Genomic DNA, 24,311 nt, shown 5'->3' with positions numbered 1-24,311 from the left:
TCCACCCATCCTGACTTCTCTCCCTTGTCTCTGAAGATGTACTGGTGCTCCTGGCCCCATTCACTCCGGACTGCGCACCTAATTCAGCTCTGCCAATTCAGGCCAGTCTCTCATTTCTTCACTCTCCCCTTCCTCTCCGCATACTGATCAGTCACATCTCTCAAGCCTAAAAGCCCTTTCCTATCAAGTTACTGGCTCTGAATACCTTCCTTTTACTGCCAATGTCTTGAGAGAACCATCTATGCTAATTGTTCACAATATTCTTTTATCTCCCGTTCATTCATCAATCCTGAGAAATTCATCGCAATAAGACACTCTTCCTATGGCCTTTTTCCAACCTCCATTCCGGGGCCTCCCGTGCTCCGCCTGACATTCGAGCCACGCCCCTCTCGGTGAAAGTCTCTCCATGCTTGGCTCTTTCGTTTTCCTCCCGCCTCTCCGGCAGCTCCTTAGTAATGTTTACTGCCCACGTTCTCCTTTACCAGCCCCCTAAATCAGAATTCTCAGCCCCAGCCTAGCGATATATTCCCAACACCTCTAAAATCATATGTGTTACTTTGCATGCACTTGTATGCTGTCAGAGAGGTGTACGGTTTTCATCATAGACACAAGAAAAATCCTTGTTCCGAAGGGCTCCACTCTTGGCCCTCATCTCCCTCTACATAATGGTGGGAAGTCTTTTTTTTTTTTTTTTTTTGAAGTACGTGGGCCTCTCACTGTTGTGGCCTCTCCTGTTCCGACGCGCAGGCTCAGCGGCCATGGCTCACGGGCTTAGTCACTCCGCGGCATGTGGGATCCTCCTGGACCGGGGCACGAACCCGCGTCCCCCGCATGGGCAGGCAGACTCTCAACCACTGCGCCACCAGGGAAGCCCGGGAAGTCTTTTTGATGCCACAGTTTCAGTCCCGCAATGAAGCTGGTATCTCTTACACCAATGTCTCTGGCCCACCTCCTACATTTCCATTTGTCAGCTGGACATTACCAAGAAGACATTTGGGTCTTGCAGACTTAATGTGCTGAACACCCGGCTCAATACTCTAGCCCTAAATTTGTTTTTCGTTCTGTATCCCTTATCTCGGTGGCAACATTGCTAGACATTTCAACGTCACCCCTGACTCCTGTGACATTAAATTAGTGACCAAACAGTGCTGTAGTGTGTCTTATTCTTAGACGTACTTATGAATACTCAGGCTCCTCTCCACCCCGCACTTCAGGCTTTCGTCACTTCCCGCCAGGACTGCTGTGCAGTGTGTGAGCTGACCTCAAAGGCCCAGTTTCTCCCTGCATTCTCTCTAAAACTGCGGTTATTTCATAACAGTCTCTGGGAAATAGGGACTTTTTCGCTTATGTTTTTATTTTCTACAACAAACATGTACTGCTTTTACTGTGTAAGTATTTCCATCGTTGGGAGAAGGGGCTGAGCAGATCTGATCATGTTCATCTTAGCCCAAACCCTTCCCTGGCCCGCCAGGACCCGGGTCGGGGCCTAACACGCCTCTCCGGCTCACCAGCTGTGCCCCTGCCACCCACTCTGCGCTCTCGCTGCACAACGAGAGCGCTTCCCTCACTTCCACACAGCAGTCCTCCCTCCACGCCGCTCCCTCGGCCTAGAATGCCAGCTTTCCCACCCTGCTTTCCGTGCTCATCTTTTTCTTTCAAGAGACCAGTTTTAATAGGACCTCTAATAAAGACGCCCTCAAATCTCTAAAAACTGACCCTCTTTCTTCCTTGTACACGTTCCCCAGGCCTCTGAACAGCTCACAGTGCCAGCGAGAATGGGAATGCAACGGGCATGTGAGCTGTGCTTTTCCTTTCCATCCCCCGGGCCTAGAACAGCACTTTGCTCACATGAGGCACCCGATGAATGACTGACTGATGAATGGGTGGGTGGGGAGGCTGACAGGTGGATGAGCAGACACACAAACAAAGCGCAGCATACTGGAAGGCATATGAAAAGGTGCTGACAGACATGTGCATTTACCTAAAGCCTTGTTACTACGTCAAGCAAAGGACTCACTCAAGCACCCGGTCAGGATTCACTCTTCACTTTTCCCTTTATAGAAATGGTTTTAAGGTTGGGCAAGTCCAAGTGAACTTTTAAACATAATACACTTGCTTCTGATGTTGTGTTTTGTTGGTCGCCTTGTGGTAACTCACAGAATAAACATAAGGAATCACTATAGCTGTCTGAAGGATAAATGGTTCAATGCTTCATTAAATAACATTAAAATATTACAAGTTCAGAATTTGCCAGAATAATCCGGTCAAGACCAGAGTTCAGTAAGCAGTATGTGCCAAAACGCCAGCCAACTGCAGGCTGTTCACACCAAAGGGTCATTACTTTAAGCAACTGGATTTGGCTTTTAAGCTTGTGTAAGTACCATCACTCACATAGCTCCTCTTCTCAAAACAACTGTTTAACTTGCTGACGTTTAACGTAGTAAGAACGTTTAACTGCAGTGCATTAACTTAGCTATCATTTATCATTAAATACTACATTTTCATCCCTTTTGTTTTTTACCTTAATATCCTACTACAGCCCACAGGCAAAGCAAGAATGTCAGCGAGTTTAGTCATGTCTCCCACCCCCAAATTGTGGCTTCCTGTTACCATGGTTACCCTGAAAACAACTGCTCCCAGATTTTCCTGGGTTTCAGGTAAATGAGTTCTTTTTCAGCATATCTTGAAAGGGTAACTTCCAGAGTTGCCTGACATGTAGGCAAGGCATAGAAGATTCACACTCTCACAAGGATTTATCAAGTGCCTACTCGGGTCTAGGTACTGATCCAGGAGCTAGGGGTAAATAATGCAAGACAAAAACAGCAGATAATCTAAAAAGAAATTCACTCCACGGAATCAGAATACTGAAAACAAGCAGTCTTCCCTCTGCTTCTGAGTAGGACTCCAAATAAAAATCTAAGAATGACAGCTACGTAAAATGCGAGGTTGCACACATTGCTGATGGAAGGTAAAATGAAGAAGCCTCTTTGGAAAACAGTGCGGCAGTTTCTCAGGTTAGACACAACGTTACCATGGGACCAACAATCCCACTCCTAGGTACGCAGCCGGGAGAAATGAAAACATACGTCCATGCAAACATACACAAATGTTCATAGTACCATTATCTGTGATAGGCAAAAACTGGAAACAACATAAATATCCTTCAACTGATAAATGGATAAATAAAATGTGGTATATCCATACCCTGGAATATTATTTGGCAATAAAAACTAATGAAGTACTGACACATACTACAACATGGATGAACATATAAAACATTATGCCAAGTAAAAGCAGTTGGACAAAACACCACATACTATATGATTCCATTTGTATGAAATGACAGGGACTTCCCTGGTGGTCCAGTGGTTAAGAGTCTGCCTTCCAATGCAGGAGACGTGGGTTCGATCCCCAGTCGGGGAACTAAGATCCCACATGCCGCGGGGCAACTAAGCCTGTGTGCCACAACTACTGAGCCCCCGTGCTCTGGAGCCCGTGCACCTCGACTGGAGAGAAGCCCGCATGCCCCAAATAAGACCAGACACAGCCAAATAATAAATAAACAAACATTAAGGGAAAAAAGAAATGTCAGAATAGGCAAATCTATAGAGGTAGAGAATAGGTTAGTGGATGCGCGGGGATGGGATGGGGTAAATGGGGGTGAATACCCACGGGGTAAGGAATTTTGTTTGGGGGTAATGAAAATGCTTTAAAACTCACTGCGGTGGTGGTCGCAGAACCCTGTGAATAGGCTAAAAACCAACGACTTACACACTTTAAGTACGTGACCTGTATGTTATACAAACTACATTTCAAGAAAGTTGTTATGAAAAAAAAAAGTGAGGTTGGTAGGTAAAGAAAATTTCTTCAAAAGGTATTAAGCCTATTACTAGATTCTTTGTCTACCAACGTCTCTTTTGTTAGTCAGAACCAGAATTTCTAGGTGCTCCTGGATCTAAGTTGAAGGGTTTGCTCGTCATTTGGTTTCCCAGATATTTGCGAGAAACTGCTGAAATAAAGATAAACAGGCACACCTCCATTCCAGAAACAAGTCAGCCTGTCTGTCAATATCCTCCCCACCTTTTCCCCCTTCTTCCGTCTGAAAAACCACATTTTTCAAAACGGGAAGGTGGGGGCTAGAGAAGTACAGGGTGCAGAGCTGGTACCGCCCCTAATGCCTCACCTGTCTTGCTCGGGCCCTCCTCCTCCCCGCCTTTCCTTGGCTCCCCAGGCCTTTAGGCTCTTCTTACAAGGTCATCTACTCTGATTGGCTATCGATCCAAGTCCTGTATATCAATACTCAGCCTAGAAATTCTCAAAGCAGAGACTTGGGTGACTTAGAGCTCATACACGTTTTGGGCTTACATACCCAGCTAGTTCCTTACTTAGACACTTGACAACTGAAACTGTTCAAATAATACCATTTCTTTTAAGGTTGATTTTTTTAATTGTGGTAAAATATATATAACATAAAAATCACCATGTTAACCATTTTTCAGTGAACAGTTCAGTGGATATTCACACCATTGTGTAACCATTACCACTGTCCATTTCTAGAACTTTCTTATCATTCTAAATTGAAACTCTGTATCTCATTAAGCAATGTCTCCCCACCCCTCAACCGCTGGCAACCACCATTCTACTTTCTGTCTCTATGTATTCGACTATCCTAGAATACCACTCTTTCTGATCTCTCAGTTTTCCTACAAAAGGCTTAAAATTCCTGGCAAATTTTCCAAGTGACCTTTTTAATAATCAGGTAAACTACAATGAGGGTAAACATAACTGAAATTCTAACTTTTAAAAATAACTTTCTGTTAAAGAAGTTGCTACCTCTTAATTACCACCGTAATTTAAGAGTGTGGCTTCTGCAGTATAAAAGTGCTCCAACGTATATATTTACCAATACTCATGGGGCCACACCCTGCACCTTATATTGTATGTAAACTATACCTCAAAAAATTGTTAAAAATAATCACAGTAAAGACCAGTGTATTTCCCCTCAGGCCTTCTGGTGCTTCCCTCACATTAACTCCAAAGATCCAAACGCCACCTTTAGGGCAAGGAGAAAAGCAAGGCTGGGACAACTCGACGAACCTTCACTGAAGGCTGTGCTACTCACTTCATCAGCTTCTGCTTTGTGGCAGAATCTCTGAAGCTTCTGAATTCTTCGCCTGCTTTGATCTCGTAAAACTGGGGCTTGAGGACTGTCTGCTGGTCCTCCCTGAGCCGTTCCTGCCGCTTGACTTTTTCCTCCTGTTGGAGAAGTCGGCGCTGTCTCCTGACCTCTGCAACCCAGTCTTTGTCATCATCCGAACTCTCAGAGCTTTCTGCATCACTTGGTTTTCCTTCCGGTTCTTCCTCCTCTTCCTGAAAATAAAAATAGTAAGAAGCAGCTCCTCTCCCCCAACCCAAAACACTGACCCACTATTTTCTTTTAAATAGCATTAGCCCATCAGAGTATGTGACCCTGCATGCATCGGAAAAAACATCTTTAATTAAATAAGATATATTCCTAAGCTGAAGGTCAAACAAATTACAGCTCAAGTTTGTTCAAAGACTCTTTCAACCTACACAGAGAACTTTATTTTAAACAAACAGAAGCAAATTCTAAATGATAAAGAGTACGTTACCTTTTCATGAAGTTCCTGTTGCTCTAAGAGTCTTAGTTTCTTCTTCCTTTTTTCACTAATTTTGGAAACAAGTGGATTCAAAAGCCTAAATTCTTCACTCTCTTCGTCTACTTGGAAGTCAGGGTTCTCAAACATAACTTTAAATCGATCATCGGTGAGAATATTAGGAAGGCTCTATAAGAAAAAGAATGTCAAAATTTAAAGTTAATACTGTAATAAAATCTGACCAGAAAGATGGCTTAAAAACATTTTACTCGATAATAAATTAATAAGCTACATAAAGCACAACTTATTAAATTATTATGAAATTGTTGAAAGAATCAGTTTCCAGAACTTTCTAACTGCTTATCTCTTACCCACAATCAAATTCGATTCACCCATTTCACAGAAAATATGTATTAGTTGGCCGATGCACACAATGAGCTAAGACTGAGTCTTTCGGCCTAACTTTATGCTTAATACATTAGAAAGAATTTTCTTCAATTAACATTTTTTGGTGCAAAAACGTTTTTCAAGAAAATACATGTTTTTGAAACGTGGCTTTTTAAGCATAGCTACTATACGGAATGAAAATTAGTGAGACTTTCAACTTCATATTCTAAAACTGGGAGAGGACGTTGCATCAATCGTAAGTCAAGAATTAACAAGGTGGGGAGCTGGCGGTGTAAGTTTACTGACTCTGAGTTATTCGGAAACCTAAGGGGTATTTCCTTCCCTCACAGGACAGCCTCATCGATCTTTTTCTCCTAGGCCATTTAATTGTTCTCAAAGGATATAATGTGAGACTCTACGATTCTGACATTATAAAACTTTACTATTGAGACCCATTTGGGATAGCTCAGGACTGACACTGCATTCCCTTTTATTTATACCACTCTGAACGGAAACATTTTCTAGAATGTACTGTAAATTTATCTGTTCACTTAAACAGATGATAATCTTATACACTCAGGGCTCTCCTATTGTTCCTTATCTGCAATAGGCTTGGAAACAAGATAAATTAACCTACTTAACATGGTTTGTAAAGTAAACAGCCTAAGCACAGGCTGGAAAAAATGAACCTGTTTGTGGTAAACTATGGCTCTACTTAACAGACTTTATTTTACTGGCTGCTTCTCCACTATTGGGAGTAAATAAGGTTGTAAGTAGTTGAGCTCGGAATGTTGTATAACTGAGCTACACAAAAAATTGGTAAACCATGAGACATTAAGGAACTTGGGCTATTTATTACCTGTATGTACCTAAAATCTGACAAACCCTTACTAAAATTCTATGATATACTGAATATATATTTGAGATATATCGAAGTCTTCCCTGACTAAGTATCATTTCCAAGACAGATTTAGGTTCAAGGAAAAAACAAAGATAGGTAAGTTCTAGTTCCTGATCCCAAGGCATTCACAACCTAATGAGCAAAAAACAAACCTCTATGCTACAAGGCACCTTAAAAAGGATGCTACACAGAGTTGAAAGTGCTCTAGGAGCAGAGAGGTAAAAAGTAATTCCAATAAGGTACACCTCAGAAGGGTTCACAGGGGATATGCATCGGGGAGGAAGCTTAAAAGATGTGTAGTTTTCAACAGATAGAAATTTGGGGAGAACATTTCCAGACAACTGAGGAGTGGTGAACAGTCTGATAATGCAAGGATAATGGCAAAATTTGAAAAAGCAATTCTTGATCAGGCCAGATTGTAAAGGATTTTAAATACCGTGACATTATTCTGCAGGTAAGGGGAAACTATTAGGGAAGAAGAGGATAAGGAGGAAAGATACAGACAGAAAAGTGTGTCAAGAATCTCAGATGACAGGGCTTCCCTGGTGGCACAGTGGTTAAGAATCCGCCTGCCAATGCAGGGGACACGGGTTCGAGCCCTGGTCTGGGAAGGTCCCAAATGCCGCGGAGCAACTAAGCCCATGCGCCACAACTACTGAGCCTGTGCTCTAGAGCCCACGAGCCACAACTACTGAGCCTGCGCGCCACAACTACTGAAGCCCACGCACCTAGAGCCCGTGCTCCACAACAAGAGAAGCTACCGCAATGAGAAGCCCACGCACTGCAACAAAGAGTAGCCCGTGCTCGCCGCAACTAGAGAAAGCCCGCACGCAGCAACGAAGACCAAATGCAGCCCAAAATAATTAATTAATTAATTAATTAAAAAAAAAAAAAAAGAATCTCAGATGACAAAAAGAAGCCTGCTTTGCGATTCCGCAGCGGCGTGCTACATGTGGGCTGTTGAGGGAGAAACCAGAGTCATGAGGAAGACGAAGAGGCCTCTTGAGGAAACTGGGAAAAGAGACAGGGCCTGAATTAGGGCAACTGGAATCTAAGGGTGTTTTAGGAAAGGATGATAGTGAGATACACTTCTAAGTTCGAACTGATAGATACAGCTACAGATGAGATGGGAGGAGGAAGACTGAAAAAGAGGGTTAAAAATTTTTCTCAAGGGTCTAGCTTAAGTCACTAGAAAGCTGGTGATACAGTAAGTCAGGATCCATCACTGGAGATGATCAGAAAAAGAGGCATAGGGTGGAATAAAGGACAAGAAATTATGTACCAAGAAACCAAGACATCCCCCAGTAGCTAAGTAGTAAGTACACCATGGTACATTCAAGCAACTGAGTATTATTTAGTGCTAAAAAGAAGTAAGGTTTTCAGCCACAAAAAGACATGGAGGGACCCTAAATGCATATTACTAAGCAGAAAGAAGCCAATATGAAAAGGCTACGATCCCAACTATATGACCCTATAGAAAAGGTAAAACAATGGAGACGGTAAAAAGATCAGTGGTTGCCAGGGCTCAGGAGGAAGGGGTGAACAGGTGGAGCACAGAGGATTTGAGGGGATGTGAAAATATTCTGATGTTCTAACAGTGGATACGTGTCATTATACATTTGTCCAAAACCGTGGAATGAACAAGCCCAAGAGTAAACCCTAATGTAAACTGTGGGCTTCCGGGGATTATGATGTATCAATGTACGTCCATCGATTGTAACAAATGTTCCCTCTGGTGGGAGATATTAATGGGGGGAGGGGGGATTACGCACGTGTCCGGGCAGGGGTATATGGGAAATCTCTGTACCCTCCTCTTGATTTCGCTGTGAACGTAAAACTGTTCTAAAGTAAAAACTGTCTTAAAAAAAGATCCAGTGCATGAGAAAAGTTAAAGAAATTATGTTCCATATGTATATGTATAACTGATTCACTTTGTTATAAAGCAGAAACTAACACATTGTAAAGCAATTATATTCCAATAAAGATGTTAAAAAAATAAATAAAAAATAAAGTCCAATTGTTTGAAGATCAAAAAAAGAAATTATGTTCCATTTAAGGCTGGTTAACTCAGTCTATGGCTCAAGGAGAACATCATCTGGATTCTGACGGACACCATTAGGTGCCTAATATCAAGGCACCAGGACTCAGGAGAGGAGAGGGGGATAATCTGGATAAATTTTAGAGTTACCTGTAAACACAGGATACATAGTACTGCCAAAGACCACATGAATAGCTATTGGCCTGTTACACATTTTCAGGTTTCATGTATATATATGTAAATCCCAAGGGAAATCTTTTCTTTTTCATCTTACTGTATTATTAAATAATCACATTTAACAAATAACTGAGAAATGTGTTAAAAAAGGATATGTTGGCTAGTATTCTTTTTTCCCTTAATTTAAAACAAATAAGTTGCATTGCCTAAAGACAACTATGCCTTAGAAGAACAAATATAAAATACAAACTCTTCTAACCCAGCTGTAAAAATATTTCCATCAGAGTTTCCTAGTCTGTTTGTTTTCACAGCTGTCTTAAAAAAAAAAAAAAAGAAGTAGGATGAGATGTAGCTAGTGATGTTCTATAGTAGTTCACGAGCGTCTGGCTAGCGATCTGCCCTATAAATACACATGTACATATGCCGAACACTTGCCACTGGAATTTAGGAAACATCTTCAAGTATTGTTCATACCACAGCCCTGCCTCAAAGAAGTATATTATGTGTAGATCTGAGTAGCATGCTTATTATCAATATTTTGTCCCAACACAGTGACATATATGAGAAACACTTAACATTTAAAACAGATTAATTCTTTCAATGCTATGATATCTATGAAATTAAGGTGATGCAGACTTCTGAGTAAAGAACATGAGCATCTTCTAATCTCTGCTAAAACCCCACCAACACAATAGAAAAGGGGCTTTAAAAAGACACAAATCCTTAAGGATGAGAAGGATAGGAAAGGAAACAGGAGCGATGAGGTTGCAGAAGCAAGAAAGGAAGGTCTAGCACCCGCGGTCTCCAACTGGAGGGAGGCTTCTCTGGAGGGGAGGACGTGGCCAGCTGGGGCCACAGCATGGGGAGGCAAGGGGAGCACCTGGCACCAAGGGGGTGTAGGCGAGGGGCTGAGGTGCCACCCACCCCGACACCCCAAGCCCTCCTGATGGTAGCTCTCAGTCCTCAGAACGTTGGTAGCCAGGCCACCACCCTCCAATCAGGAGACTCGGAGCGGCGGAGAGGGAGGCTGAAAGATGCCGCCACTTGGCGCTTCCCCAAATAAACAGTCTGGCCAGGTCAGCACACAGGACTGATGAGCCCTGTCTCCACCTCAGAGCCTCCCGTCAGCTTTTCAAATCTTTCACTCTTTAATTTGAACAAATGACCATGAATCACAGCAGGGAAAAACTACTTAAAATTTTTTTTAAGAAAATTTCCCAGTACTGTAGAACCTAAGTTCCTGGATTGAAAGAATAAAGCTGAAAGAATAAATGAATTAATTCTTAATTAGAATTAATACCACCAAATTAATTAATACCAAATACCACCAATTAATACTACCAGATTTCTAAGTTTGGATAAGGTCCAGGTGTTTCGCGACATTATGAGGTGGGTCACTTGCCACTGCAGATCCAACATCAACTGAAAGGTAAACACCTTAGACTTTAATTAGGTTATCAGTGATAGTGATATCTGGGAACATATTTCACCGTCGGCCTCCATGAAATTTCAGCCGGAGCCAAAGCAGAACATAACTGCACCATGCTGACTTTCAAATCAGAAGTTATCAGAGCTATTAAAGCTCCTGCGGGTTTAAAGAGCTGAATTCAAAGACGAGACTAATGAACTGCTGATGGATTTAACAATTCCTTCAAGTCTTCTTTACAATTATAATGAAGAAGTCTTTCCTTAATTCACGAATGGTTTTTAAGGTCTTTTTTTGGGGGGGCGGTGGGGGAAACCACACCACGCGGCCTGTGGGATCTTAGTTCCCCGACCAGGGGTCGAACCCAGGCCCTGGCAGTGAAAGTGCGAAGTCCTAACCACTGGACCGCCAGGGAATTCCCCAGGTCATTTTAATTAGATAAAACTGTTAAACAAATCATACAAACTGTCTGATAACAGACTCAGATTTTTAGATGACTATATTTAAGTATTTCTGGAAAGAAACTGAGCTCTGGTAATGGAGCCTGACTTGGGTCAGCAAGCCACTAAGAGCAGATGAGCTGAGCACACTGGACAAACGCCACTCTCTGGCAGGGTTCTACAGTCCACGCAGCTACAGACACCGTGCTTCCAGCTTCCAACAGCTGAAGGGAAACTGCTTGATGGAAGAAGATAAGAATTTCCAAGGTTCTTCCTCTTTGCACTTGCAGTAGAAATAGCACATAGTCTGATGATTCTTTACAGGATAACTCTATAAATGCTTTGACTAAAACTGTTTTACAGGCACAGACAACCATGATTTTCCCATTGACTCTACAGATCACTTTGCATGTTTTCAGCTCCCAGGGTCGTTGTTACCATCCTGCACTAACGTGCACAGCAAGGGCCGCCTGTGTTCTCCATCTCTTCCGGCCGTCCCTAACCTCAACGAAAGTCTGTGAGGCAGATGGGGGCATGGTGAGAAAAGGGCGCTTCCCCCACATCTCCACAATCATAAGGCCTTTAAAAAGGATCCTGAACTGTGTATGCTGTGCTGCACAAAGTATCAAAATTAAATTTTAAGTGCCCTACTCTCTATAACATTAAATGTAATAAAGACTCATAAGCATAAAACATAGAAAAGAATACATCTGCAGCCTAAATTAGCTTCACTCCCTCCCTACTGAAACTTCAGGGCATGTAAATCCAAAGATCACTTCCATTAAGCTTGCAGAAGGACATATAAAGCTGAAAGGTTACCTCCCTAACCATCCTCAGGCTGGGCTAACAAGACAATCAATGTGGGGACTTCCCTGGTGGCGCAGTGGTTAAGAATCCGCCTGTCAATACAGGGGACACGGGTTCGATCCCTGGTCCGGGAAGATCCCACATGCCGCAGGGCAACTAAGCCCATGCACCACAACTACTGAGCCTGTGCTCTAGAGCCCGTGAGCCACAACTACTGAGCTTGTATGCCGCAACTCCTGAAGCCCGCATACCTAGAGCCCATGCTCCGCAACAAGAGAAGCCACTGCAATGAGAAGCCCACACGCTGCAATGAAGAGTAGCCCCCGCTCACCACGACTAGAGAAAGCCCGTGCGCAGCAACGAAGATCCAACACATATATAAATAAATATAAATAAATTTATTAAAGAAAGAGAAAGAAAGGAAGGAAGGAAGAAAGAAAGGAGAAAGAAAGGAAGAAAGAAAGGAAGAAAGAAAATAAATCAATGTGAATACTCTGAGGAGAAAGTCAAGGTACAGGAAGCACTTACATTTTAAACATTTTAAGATATACATATATACTTAACACCCTGATGTAAAGCAGGAAGGTGCACAGCCATAGCATATAGATGTATAAATTCATATAACAAGTTTAAGTCATTGTTTCAACATTGGTATACTATTCATGTAATCAAAGTAGAAATGTAAAAGCCATCTATGTACTTACTTGTGTGTGTGGGGGTGGGATGAACTGGGAGATTGGGATTGATTCATGTACACTAATATGTATAAAACAGATAACTAATGAGAACCTGCTGTATAGCACAGGCAACTCCACTTCCATGTACAGCAGAAACTAACACAACGCTGTAAAACAACTATACCCCAATAAAAAATAAATTTAAAAGAATTGGAAAAAGAAGGGAAAAAAACAGCATATTAGAAGAAGCCAACAGACCAGGATAAGAGGATGCAGGAAGAGTGAGGAGGCCAAGGGTGACGGAGGGGACAGTGAGAGTGAACCCGTTCATGGCACCGGGAACGGCCCTCGCTGGTCCTATTCCTGCATCTTAGAGAAGAACAAGCTATGACCCAGTGAAGCTGAGGATCACCCATGATGACACAACTAGTTAGCAAGGGGGCCAGACTCAAGACCCTTTAGTTGCAGTCCCTTGACGTCACTGAAGAGAATGGTACAAAAATTAACACATGAAGAGCTCACTTATCTCCCATTCACTTACCTGGCTAAAAACTAGAGAGAGAACCGAGAAAGAATAAACAAGCAAACAATCCCCTCCTGAGAGCTCAACACAGCTGGCCCAGATACGAGGTTCGGCCATCTATCTTCTCAGGCAGGTCCTGCAGGCTTGCAGGAGAGATCGGATCTTTACACCTCATTCCAGAGAACAGCCCATCTTGGTAATCTGCCTGCCTGATCTAAGCAGGTGAGAAAACAGCACTGGGGAGGAACGAGGAAGCCTTCGCATATCCGGGAAAATTAGAAAAGTCTCCTCCTGTCTTGACAACATCAGCTAAATGAAGCATTGACCCTTGTTTAGTTTACAATCGATCTTTCTCTATTTTACATTAGGAACGGAATGTAGAGAGCAGTATTCATAGGAGTGCACAGTCCCAATGATGCCAAGTCTAAATGAAAACTGGTTACTTGTGAAGTTATAAACAAACCTAGTTAGTACAGAGAAAAACAATAAACAAACTCAATATTGAACAATAAAAGGATTACTTAAGATACATGCACAAGATAAAATACACAGCTCTCAAAAATATTTACAGAAGAATTTTTAATAAAAATGGGAAGCTATGTGTGTTATTTTATAGAACCAGGATAAATATTTTATATATACAGTAGTATCCTGCTATTATAGTTTATAATTTTAAGATAAATAAGACAGGAAGGAAATTCACTAAAATATTAATGATGCCTTTGGATAGAATTATATGGGTGACTTTCTTCTTTATATTCTTTTCTACAAACTTCCCATATTGAGCACATACTATCTTAAAAGCAAGGAAAATAGAAAACTAAATGCATTTTTAAAGTAAAAAGAAAAAAGATACAAGTTACTGTCAAGAAAATGGAGAAACAATTTATCAGTATTTTCTCTGCCTTATAAAATCTTACCTTAACCTTCTTTTTCCATGTAGATCTTTGCTTTTCCTCCTCTTCCTCAATTAATTTAAGTGCCAGCTCTTTGTTAACTTTTGGCAATTTCTAGTAGAGGTGAAAAAAAAAACTGTACTGAAACACCTACAATTTAGCTTTAAAGGTTAAAGCGAAAAGCAGGGACAGGAGGACTCCACATCCTAGCCTGACCTGTGGCCAATATACACACACTCACTGCTTTTAAAAACTTAACAAATAATCTGGAAAAAGGAAAAACCTGTCACTAGTCTTTTGCACCGACAGTGTGTGCATGTGTTTTAAACAATGTCCAGTTAGAAATGATTGTATCATTTGGTGGCTGACCTCAGTCGGAAGGCAGAAGGAGATGGGGTTTGCGCTTCCCCTCTGCTTGCCGTTGGCGTGACGTCACCCATCAACGCTTCTTTGTCCTGGCAACAACAGGTGGCTCCAGCGGAGCAGGGAGTCCACTTTGTGGTTCTCCCACGCTCCCGGAACAGCCTCATCCTACCTCGGGAACCCCAGCGCCAGCTGTCAGCCCTCCACGGAGGTCTGAGTCCCAGCTCTCAGGCCTGCCTCTCTCCTGCCGCCCAGCCCTGGAGTGTTAGCTGCTCCCTGAAGCCACGGCCTCTCTTATCAATACCTCAGTATTTTTGCCTTTTCAGTTCTCTAATACCTGGGTAACAATTCTTTACAGTAAATTCCCTCTGTTAATAGAATTAGTGTGGCCTGATTCCTGTCTGGGCCCTGGAACAGTCTAATGACCATTTCCCATGATCCAAGCAGCTAGCCTAAGACACTCCCAAATGTCAGAAAGAAATGGGGATTAGCAAAGCACCAGAACTCCAAAATCTAAATCCCTATTTGAAAACAACATCATGTTTTCCTGGTAGGACTGACACTCTCAGCTCACCTGGCATTATTTTCCCACAATACCATTACCATAGAGTCTATAATGATAAAACTGTAAAGAGTATCCACAGTCACAACAAATAAAATATACCAGAAATATTAGTATAAGATGTAAACTAAGGATGGAAAAACTAAGAAATGGATGGCAGGTTTCTTTGAATAATAAATAAAATACAAATGAAGTACCTTTCTCTAGTAGATTCAATGCTGACTACAATATTTACCTTTAATTGGACTCTCTGTGCTCGTGTTTCTTCTATCTTCTGTCGGATCTTATCTTTCCTATATTCTTCAAAAGCAAATGGATTTACCATCAATTTCACCTTTTCAAAGTGGAAAAAAATTAAGAGAATTGTATTTAGCAGCATGTCTCATCTACAGCATGACTATCATGCCAAAGAACAGACAGATCGCTTACAAATCTTAAGTATGTTTTATACAAACGAAAGTAAGTAGAGAAGAAATGGCTACAGAGTGCTTTTATTTATCACCTAAAATAACTGTAGTTTTGTACTTACCCTGTGGTAGAGTCTTATATCCATGAAAAATCCATGCATATATGCCCGGAGAAAAGGTGATCCAATGAGATGGGTGAGCCCTGGGTAAAGTTAATCAAAAGAGGGCAGATCTTCATGAAATCTTGATTAAAATTCAACGATCTTTCATGACAACAATTTGATTGTAAGTTCACTTCTGAGTAAAAATTTAAGGATCAGAATTACTGATCTTCTTCAACAATTGCAAAGAAAATTTTACTCTGCTTCAGCAATATCATCCTTCCTTCTTTTTAATGCAATACTAAGCATAAAAATGATGGCAAGGTCTTTATGAACTATGACAGATAAGTAATGAAGGGTTCCCTATACAAGTGGTTCTCAGAATTTTGGATTCCATGAGCTAGTTTAACTTTAAAAATAATACTGAGGGCACTTCCCTGGCGGTCCAGTGGTTAAGACTCCACGCTTCCACGGCAGGGGCACAGGTTCGATCCCTGATCGGGGAACTAAGCTCCCGCATGCCGTGCAGTGTGGCCAAAAAAAAGCCCAAACAAACAAAAAATGCTGAGATCAACACTAGGTTGTCAACTTTCAAACAAAGGACACTGTCACAACAGTAATGTAGCTAGGGCATGTTTTTCCCCAAAAAGAACAGCTTTTGGCAAATTTATACCAACATATATATTACATACAGACATACTTCATCATGGATGAATTAAAAGTTCAATGCCAATCAGTGTTTGGAAGCTTTAAACAGTACCTTTCACAGGGTTTCCTAGATTTAGATTTCATTTACAATTAGTGGTACTGGTGGTCACATAAGGATGCTCTATGTCACAGAAATTATTTATTAATTGCAAATACTTACACAGAAAAAGGTTATGAGGATATTTATCTTCAGAATAAGACCACCTATGATATACTCACATAAAAGGCAGCTTTAGTTGGTATAATACTAAGTGACTATGTTTCCAAGGAAAACATTACCCTGATTTCCAAATTTTAGAAATAAACATCGCTCCAGACCTAAAAATCACTTACTAGGAAAATCACATAGATGTACAGAACAATATACATTACAGAATAACATCAAAAGGCAAAATTAAATTTAGGATAATCTCATAAAGTAATAAGACTTGGTCAGAAAAATACTTTCCTAGAATTCATTAGGTTAATAAAACCACAGCGTTTGGATTTGCACAGGAGAAACTTAAAAGGTGGTAGGGGGGTCGGGGGGAGGGAGGGCTGAACCTTAATGAAATGTCCAATGCATAACAGTCTGCATTTAGGTACCTGCACACGTGTGCTCCTAATTTTTTGTTTCCTCTGTTAGGTATATAAAATTTATATTTACGGCCCAGCATTATTCCCATTCCAGGAGAAAGCTTTTCATATTAAAACAATTCTACACAGAGAATCTGGCAGGAGCAGCAGCTTTTCTCATCATTAGCTCCACAGAACACTAGTCCCAAGAGATCTTTGAGGAAGAAGAGGTTCTATGATCAAGTTAAGTTTGGCAACTGTTTCATATTCTCCTCCCACTCCTGGAGATTTATAGTGTATGATGGCATTAAAGGCTCAAAGAAGTCCATAAGTAGAGAAGCTGATTTATCTTGGCTTAACCTAACATTTCTCAAACTTATTTGCCACAAATCTCTTAAAATGATAGGTAACATTTATGTATTATGTTTCAAAACTGTGCTGAGTACTTTTCAAGCATTATCTGATTCATTCTCCAAGCAACCCCATGGGTAGGTACCATTACTATTGCCATTTTATAGATGAGGAAACCAAGGCACAATGAGGTTAAGTAAATTGGCCAAGTCATAGAGCTATTAGTCATGGGATGTGAGCCCATGTCAGCCCATCTCTAATGCCCATGATATCAGCCACAATGCTACCCATCCAGCACTGCATACACAGTGGCCCATGAAACACGGTATAGGACCTGCTAAAGGCCATAATTGGGAAATGTCAGAACTTGCAAGTATTCAATGCTATAATCTTAAGAAATAAGGGAAGTTAGTTACATGGCCTTATTTTTACTTTAACATAAGTTATTTAAAAAGGTTTTATATATGATCATAAAATCTGTTGAAAAATTATAACCAACGGCTCATTTAATATTAAAAGATATTACTAATTTACATGAAGATGATTTCTAGTATAACTTATTTTGTTGAATATTGTATCTATTTCCATAGTTTTAAAAATAGGCAGTATGAATGCATTTTAACAAAACGTATCTAAACCTTCATCACTGCCTTCCTCACCCAAAATAAACACAGTGAAGAGACTGAAAAAACACCCAAAATATACTAAACACAGTAGTTTTTAAAAATCCACAAAATAGCAATGACTTTTTAGTCTCCAATTTAAGAAGGTAGGTGAGTATGACACAAGTATACTGTAAAAATTACGTTGGAGATATTTAAGGAGGCACTTCAGTAGGAAGACTTAGTTCACCCTATTTCATCCATAAGTCATATTTTTAAAAGGCTAAATACAACTCTTTTCTTTTTAAACATTAAAATTTAAAGAATAATTTTGGTGGTAGCTGGTAGAAAATAATTCTGCCTGGATTAACTGTGCTAAAAGATATAGTTTAAAAATAGAATTTAAGAATCTCTCTTCTAATCTATTTGTTATATGATTCTATTTTCTTTTAGCATTTAAGTGCTATAGTACCTCTATTTGTTCTAAAGATAACTAAGCCGCCTAGGCTTGTGGAGAATGGATCCTCTAAGTTTTCCCATTCTCAGTAATTTGCTATGTAGCCTTTTCCCAACAATAGAACAAGATTAGCAAAACCTAGTCTTGTTATCCTACAAACCAGTACTAGTCAACTAAGATAAATATGTTCTTCAGAGGGGTCAGTATGGCTGAGGTTAAGAACATGGACTCTAAGTTTAAACTCTAACCCTCACATTTACCAACCACTGAAGCCTTTGGCAAGTTGCTTTAATCTTTCTGGGAAAAAAAAAAATCTTTCTGTGCCTCAGTTTCTTTACCTATAAAATGAAATCATAATAGTATCCACTCCATAGCTGTGAGGATTAAATGAGTTGCATATAAAACATTCAGAATACCGCCTGGCACACATAAGCCCTATTTTAAATGTTGGCCATTATTAAGAAGCATTTCTTGGTTTGTATTCTTTAAACCTAAGTAACTGTTAAGGTTCTACATATTTGAGGATTCAATCTATGGGTTCTTTTGGATTAGGTCTTTTAATAAGCAAACCTACATGGGGACAAAAATCATTTCCGTGCAGTCTCTGAGATTTCTCAAAATCTTATTATATTCAAATAGTACTTGAAAGTCACTGCTCCCTTGACTGATACTTTTCCTATACATAGGTGGTAGGTAAAAAAAATTATTCCTCATTTAAGATACAAAAAAGCCTCAGTAGGTTGAATTTATCTGAATCTTTTTCTAAGCAGAGATTATATATACTAAGTTTAATGTCTGATTTGTCAGAAAGAGATTTGGAAAATCAGATAAATGTGACTCCATCACTTCTAATGTTCAAAACTCAAAACAAAAACAAGTAGAAATAATCTTATAAACATTTCATAATTTTTTTTACCTAAATTTTCAAGGTCTTTCTTGGTGACAAATTTGTAATCATCATAAACTGTGCTTTCTGGATTCTCTTCCAGTTCTTCTGTCAAGTTGTCTAAGAAGGAACACCACCTGGGAGCAGGACCCAAAACCTGCCGGTGTTGATTAGAAGGTTAGCAAATGTACATTCTAATCATGTGAACTAAGAGTTATTTTACAACCAGATTTTGTGTTATATTTATATAATTTAAAAATCCTTGATTCTATCAGAAGTACTGAGAAACAACTGCAATATGCATAATCAAGTCTATAATGGAAGAGAAAAAAACAGAGTAGGGAGAACTTAGGCCTATAAGGGAAAAATCTCAGTCTGGGACACAACAATATTAATGAATATTCTTACATGAGAACTATGAAAATATAAATAATAATTCAGGTAGTAATAGTAACATCCATCTATAATTCTATTATCTCTTTCATTCAAAACAGCACTAGAATCTACAAAAGCATACTTGGCATATCAGACCTTTTGTTTGCCACTCATGACGAAAGTCCAAAATGAGAATTACCCTTTTTAAGGGTTTTCAACTAATCACTTGATAATTACATTCTATCTTGTATGGTCCACTTCATTTAATTGATTAAAAATTAAAATTCTGTATACAGAATTCTTTAGATTTAACCTAAAATGGGCTGCCAGGATCCACAATCAGTCCCAATAAAAGGCTGAGGAACAAAGGATTGAACAGAATTTATAACCAAGTAATAAAATATGAATACTTCAATTTGTAACCCAATCACTTCCATAAAATACCGTGATTGCTTCTTACGCTTTTGCCCTTGGTACAAATCTTTCCCAGCAGATGCCTCACGCATTGAGGTCAACGCTTATCCCAAAAGAAATAACACTCAGTGGGAGAGCCAAGCTACTGAAACCCTCTCTCACGGTGGAGGCTTTCAGAAGAGAGAACTCTGGGCTCTTACAAAATGGAACTTCCAATGACTTCTTGCCTGTGTATTTTGACAGTAATCAATCATACAGAGGAAAAAAAACAAAACTCATAATGGAAATTATTAAATCTAGCTTAAACTTTTTGGAGAAGGGAAGGTAGGAGGAAGAGAGTTATAACAAAGGAAGACAGCCCCCAACACCCTTTTCAACCATTTAAAAAAAAAAAAAAAAAGTAAATGTAAGATACAGCCATACTAATTAATTCTATTATTTTGCCTGATTAGAGAGGGTGATCCCACCACTCCTGCCAAAGGCTATGGGGCTCATGAACGTGAAAAACAACTCTTAATGAGCATTAAAAAGTCCCATGGAGAATTTTCTTACTTGCATAATCTGTACAATTTTTAAAACAGAGGTAAAGGTCTTGATATGCTAAGTGGTTAGACTAACCATAAAAGACAAACCTTCAAGAAATGAAAGGTATTTTTAAAAAAATTCAATGTAGACCACTTTAAAGAAACTGCTGTGATTTTAAGCAATTTTAGGACAGTAGCTTGAAGTCGACAAATATCGATATTAATTGCTACTATACATAAAGCACGGTGCTAAACCAAGGTCCCCAGCTATCCTCCTACTCCCCAAGGAGTCAGAAACCTAACTGCAGCAGATGGTTTGTGCATGCACACACACGTGCACATGAGCACACACTCAGCCGCTTAAAGCCATGAACTGAGATTGTGCTGAATCCACGTGGAAGACGGGCGAGGGCTAGATGAAACAGGCCGGGTTGGGACACTCAGTAAGTATATTTGAAAGGATTTCCGGTTAGAATGAACACGTGAGCAAGCTAGGAAAACCACGGGGGGCACCTTCTGAGAGTGAAAGTTTAGGCACCTGCAACTACAGGGTATCTGCTTCCCATCAGTCACAAATATGCAAAAGCAAAGCTCGACCATGTACTGGTGTATGGCCTAAGGACAGCAATCGTCTCCTCTTTTAGAGAGGAAGAAAGTACACGAGCTCTTGGCACTTTTCTAGAACGTAAAATCCTCAAGAAATTGTTCTCATGGGAGGGTTTAAACTTCATCGGTTTTAAGTGCTTAATTTCCAGTACCCAGAACATTGCCTGCCAAGTAGTAGGTGTTCAATAAGTGTTTCATAAATAAATCTAGTCACACATAAAACATGTATGAATGCATTCACGAATTCCACTGCACAAGGCATGAAGACTTAAAGGGTCTACTTTGGCAAAAGTATTTTTTAAATTGTCTAGTTGTCCTTACTCAGATAAAAACATTCAAATACCTCACCATAAAATTACTGGATATAAGAACACTTTTTAGTGAAAGTCAGATTTATTTTGCCTCCTATGCAAGGGGGTACTGGTACCAAAGGACCTCATAATCAAGTAGTTTCACCTTTAAACCTTAAATCAGTCATAAACATGGGCTTCAAAGACAATGAAAAGATTACACTGTGTTTACTGACTTTTCTTGGGGGATGAGGGGTAGGAATACTAAAATATCAGACCAGATCTGAACTTACTTTCACATGGCCCTTTTTTATAATGTTCCACAACACTCTTTGATAGTTACCTGGATTCTAATGAAACTGTTTCAAATTGCCTCTCCAGGGACAGCTCTGGTTATAGAAAATAATCTCTGCAATCAAATTCACGGCCATTAAATTTTACAGGAGGAAATATTTCCATCAAAAACAAAACTAAGTCTAATGGGTTGATTATTAATCACGTTTCCCTACTTCCTACTCAGAGAAAAAAATCAGAATAACCATAACAAAGTTCAAATTACTGATTTAACTGGTATTCACTGAAGGTTTTATCCGCATTAGAGCTTTCCTCAAAGGTCTACCACTAAGTTGCAAAAACAGTGGTTGGCTTAACTAATAAGGAGGGTTTAACCACGTGCACAGCTCTGATGTACCTATAATGACCACAATATTAATTCATGTGTAAAAATTTCTCGCTGTCTTTATTCATAAAATGTTAATCCTTCAACGAATATGTAAAAATATATTAATTTATTCTTAAATTTCAGGCTTTACAACTTGAAGAAAACATCTTTTTTAACAATTGGTGTACTATTACCACTACATCAAAAGTTTCTAGGTTTTCTGTAGTGTCATTATATTGCTATATTCTATACTGCAGTCAAAACTGATTATTGCTTATCTACATTCTTATGCACCAGAAGAGTTTTGTTTCAGAAACTTGGTAAAGACTGTTCTATTTTAAACTTCAGTTATCTGTTAATGACTTGCCACTTTTTATAAGAATTTCCTAAAGTCACAGGTCAGTAAAAGTAGAGAATTGGACACGGACTCATCAAACTGCTATAAAGGGATACTGTGGGTCCCTCAGCAACTTTAATGACAATCATATCAATCAATTTAAACAGAAATACTTGGTCCTCCAAAATAGGAAAGAATCTTTATCAGTGTGCTTTGGGAAAGCCTTGACTGAAATGCAGCCGAGTATCTACTTGCTCTAATCCGTTTGGGCAAAAGAACCAATTTTAAGGTACATGAAAATACATGCCATGTGCCCAAGCTCATCTGCCTGTATGATTACAACCTACCTTTAAGATGTTAATTACAGATGCTTAATTTAAAACCTCAAAATTCTCATATATTCTGGTAATGGGCAAAAATGACTAAGAGTGGGGAGGACAGACGATGAATATTAAGATTCTTAGGGAGTTGACAGAAGAGGGTACCCCTTACCCCATTCTTTTGAAAAACCACTGTGCCACATCCTAAAGCTGGGTTAAGGCAGAAATAAGGACTGAGGATTACTAGATGGATGGTTTTAACAGATCAAGGGTGATTAAAATAACAACAAAGTATTATTAATATCATTAGAGACAAAGAACCAAACTACTAATTCAATATAGATGCCATAATTTTTCCCATTTACTTATAATGTTACTTAGTATTTCCTATTTATATGAAAATCACTGATAATATAGCACAGCAATTAAATATGAAATTGTTACCCTGACTTTTAAGAATAAATTTATTTTTGGGCTGCGTTGGGTCTTCGTTGCTGTTCACAGGCTTCTATTTGCGACGAGCGGGGGCTGCTCTTCGTTGTGGTGCGCGGGCTTCTCATTGCGGTGGCTTCTCTCTTGTTGTGGAGCACGGGCTCTAGGTGCACGGGCTTCAGTAGTTGTGCCACATGGGCTCAGTAGTTGTGGCTCGTGGGCACTACAGTGCAGGCTCAGTAGTTGCATCACACGGGCTTAGTTGCCCCGCGGCACATGGGAACTTCCCGGACCAGGGATGGAACCCATGTCCCCTGCACTGGCAGGTGGATTCTCAACCACCGCGCCACCAGGGAAGTCCCTTCACTTTTAAACTAATGATTTAAAAACAATTTTAAAAACATTAGTAACTAAGAAATTTCTTAATTACTCCATTTGGTAGTACTGTATCAACACACAATAAATAACTTCTTTTTTCTTTTTTCACAATAACTTCGAACAAAAATGGGAAACTTTAACTGTATGTAATATATCCAAGTGTTCTAACATGTATCAGTTAAAGTTTCCCCATTAGAATTTTAACCCACATCTAATCTGAAATCTGTTACTCTCACTATAAGGCCATAACCCTTTATCAGAAGTAACCGGGGCCAGGGACTTCCCTGGTTGTCCAGTGGTTAAGAATCCACCTTCCAGTGCAGGGGATGCGGGTTTGATCCCTGATCGGGGAACTAAGATCCCGCATGCCACGGGGCAACTAAGCCTAAGCACCGCAACTACTGAGCCCACGCGCGCTGGAACCCGGTGCTCCACAACTAGAGAGAAGCCCGTGTGCCGCAATGAAGATCCCGCGGTGCCGCAACTAAGACCCCACGCAGCCAAATAAATAAATAAATATTAAAAGAAGAGGAGGAAGAAGAAGAAACTACTGGGGCCAAAAAGCATTTGAAACCTTAGAATCTTCTGCATTTTCAAAAGGTAACACAGTACGTATAGTGCTTTTATGTAAAATCTTCAGTGGGGTCTGGGTCAGTGATCCATAATCAAACACATTAATAGTTCTCTGCGGCAAAATCTACACACCTTCGTACCGGTGATCTGGATAAACAGACTAGAAAGAGCCTCATCATTACATGTCAGATTTGAGTCCTAATGAAGCGATTCAGGTTTTGCCACTGATCAGTTACAAAAAAAAAAAAAAAATTCAGGGCTTTCTGGATTTCAGAATTGCAGATCAGAGATGACGCGGGTATACTATAATGTAACTATCATTAACCACTATTACGATTAATCATAATTTTTCTAAATGTACAGCCTGTATCTCCAGAAGGAGAACGGGATTTTGCCAACTAAGATGACCAACTCTGCAATACATAAACTCAAAGGCAAACTTCCTTTTCAAACTTTCCCTCTATTATTAGTTGAACAGCACCACTAGTACCAGCATGTATTTTTAAATTCTGACAGCTG

General features: G+C 39.9%; 1 protein-coding gene across 2 annotated transcripts in view; it reads right to left on the bottom strand.

Moving 5' to 3' along the window:
* NOL10 (nucleolar protein 10) overlaps positions 1-24,311 on the bottom strand; it is a 97,367-nt gene that overhangs the window by 20,966 nt on the left and 52,090 nt on the right. For both annotated transcript variants that reach the window (XM_089923442.1, XM_022554120.3), the window contains exons 14-19: positions 18,913-19,039; positions 15,345-15,424; positions 15,051-15,149; positions 13,915-14,004; positions 5,634-5,807; positions 5,123-5,370 (exon numbers count right to left, since the gene is read on the bottom strand). In XM_089923442.1, the coding sequence (XP_089779568.1) occupies positions 5,123-5,370; positions 5,634-5,807; positions 13,915-14,004; positions 15,051-15,149; positions 15,345-15,424; positions 18,913-19,039 (818 nt within the window). The remainder of the gene's footprint in view (positions 1-5,122; positions 5,371-5,633; positions 5,808-13,914; positions 14,005-15,050; positions 15,150-15,344; positions 15,425-18,912; positions 19,040-24,311) is intronic.

The sequence above is a fragment of the Delphinapterus leucas genome, chromosome 13 (genome assembly GCF_059928025.1).
Source record: "Delphinapterus leucas isolate spDelLeu-1000000601 "Yukka" chromosome 13, BTC_Dleu_Yukka2, whole genome shotgun sequence".
Classification (NCBI taxonomy): domain Eukaryota; kingdom Metazoa; phylum Chordata; class Mammalia; order Artiodactyla; family Monodontidae; genus Delphinapterus; species Delphinapterus leucas.
This window is presented reverse-complemented; position numbering and strand designations above follow the sequence as displayed.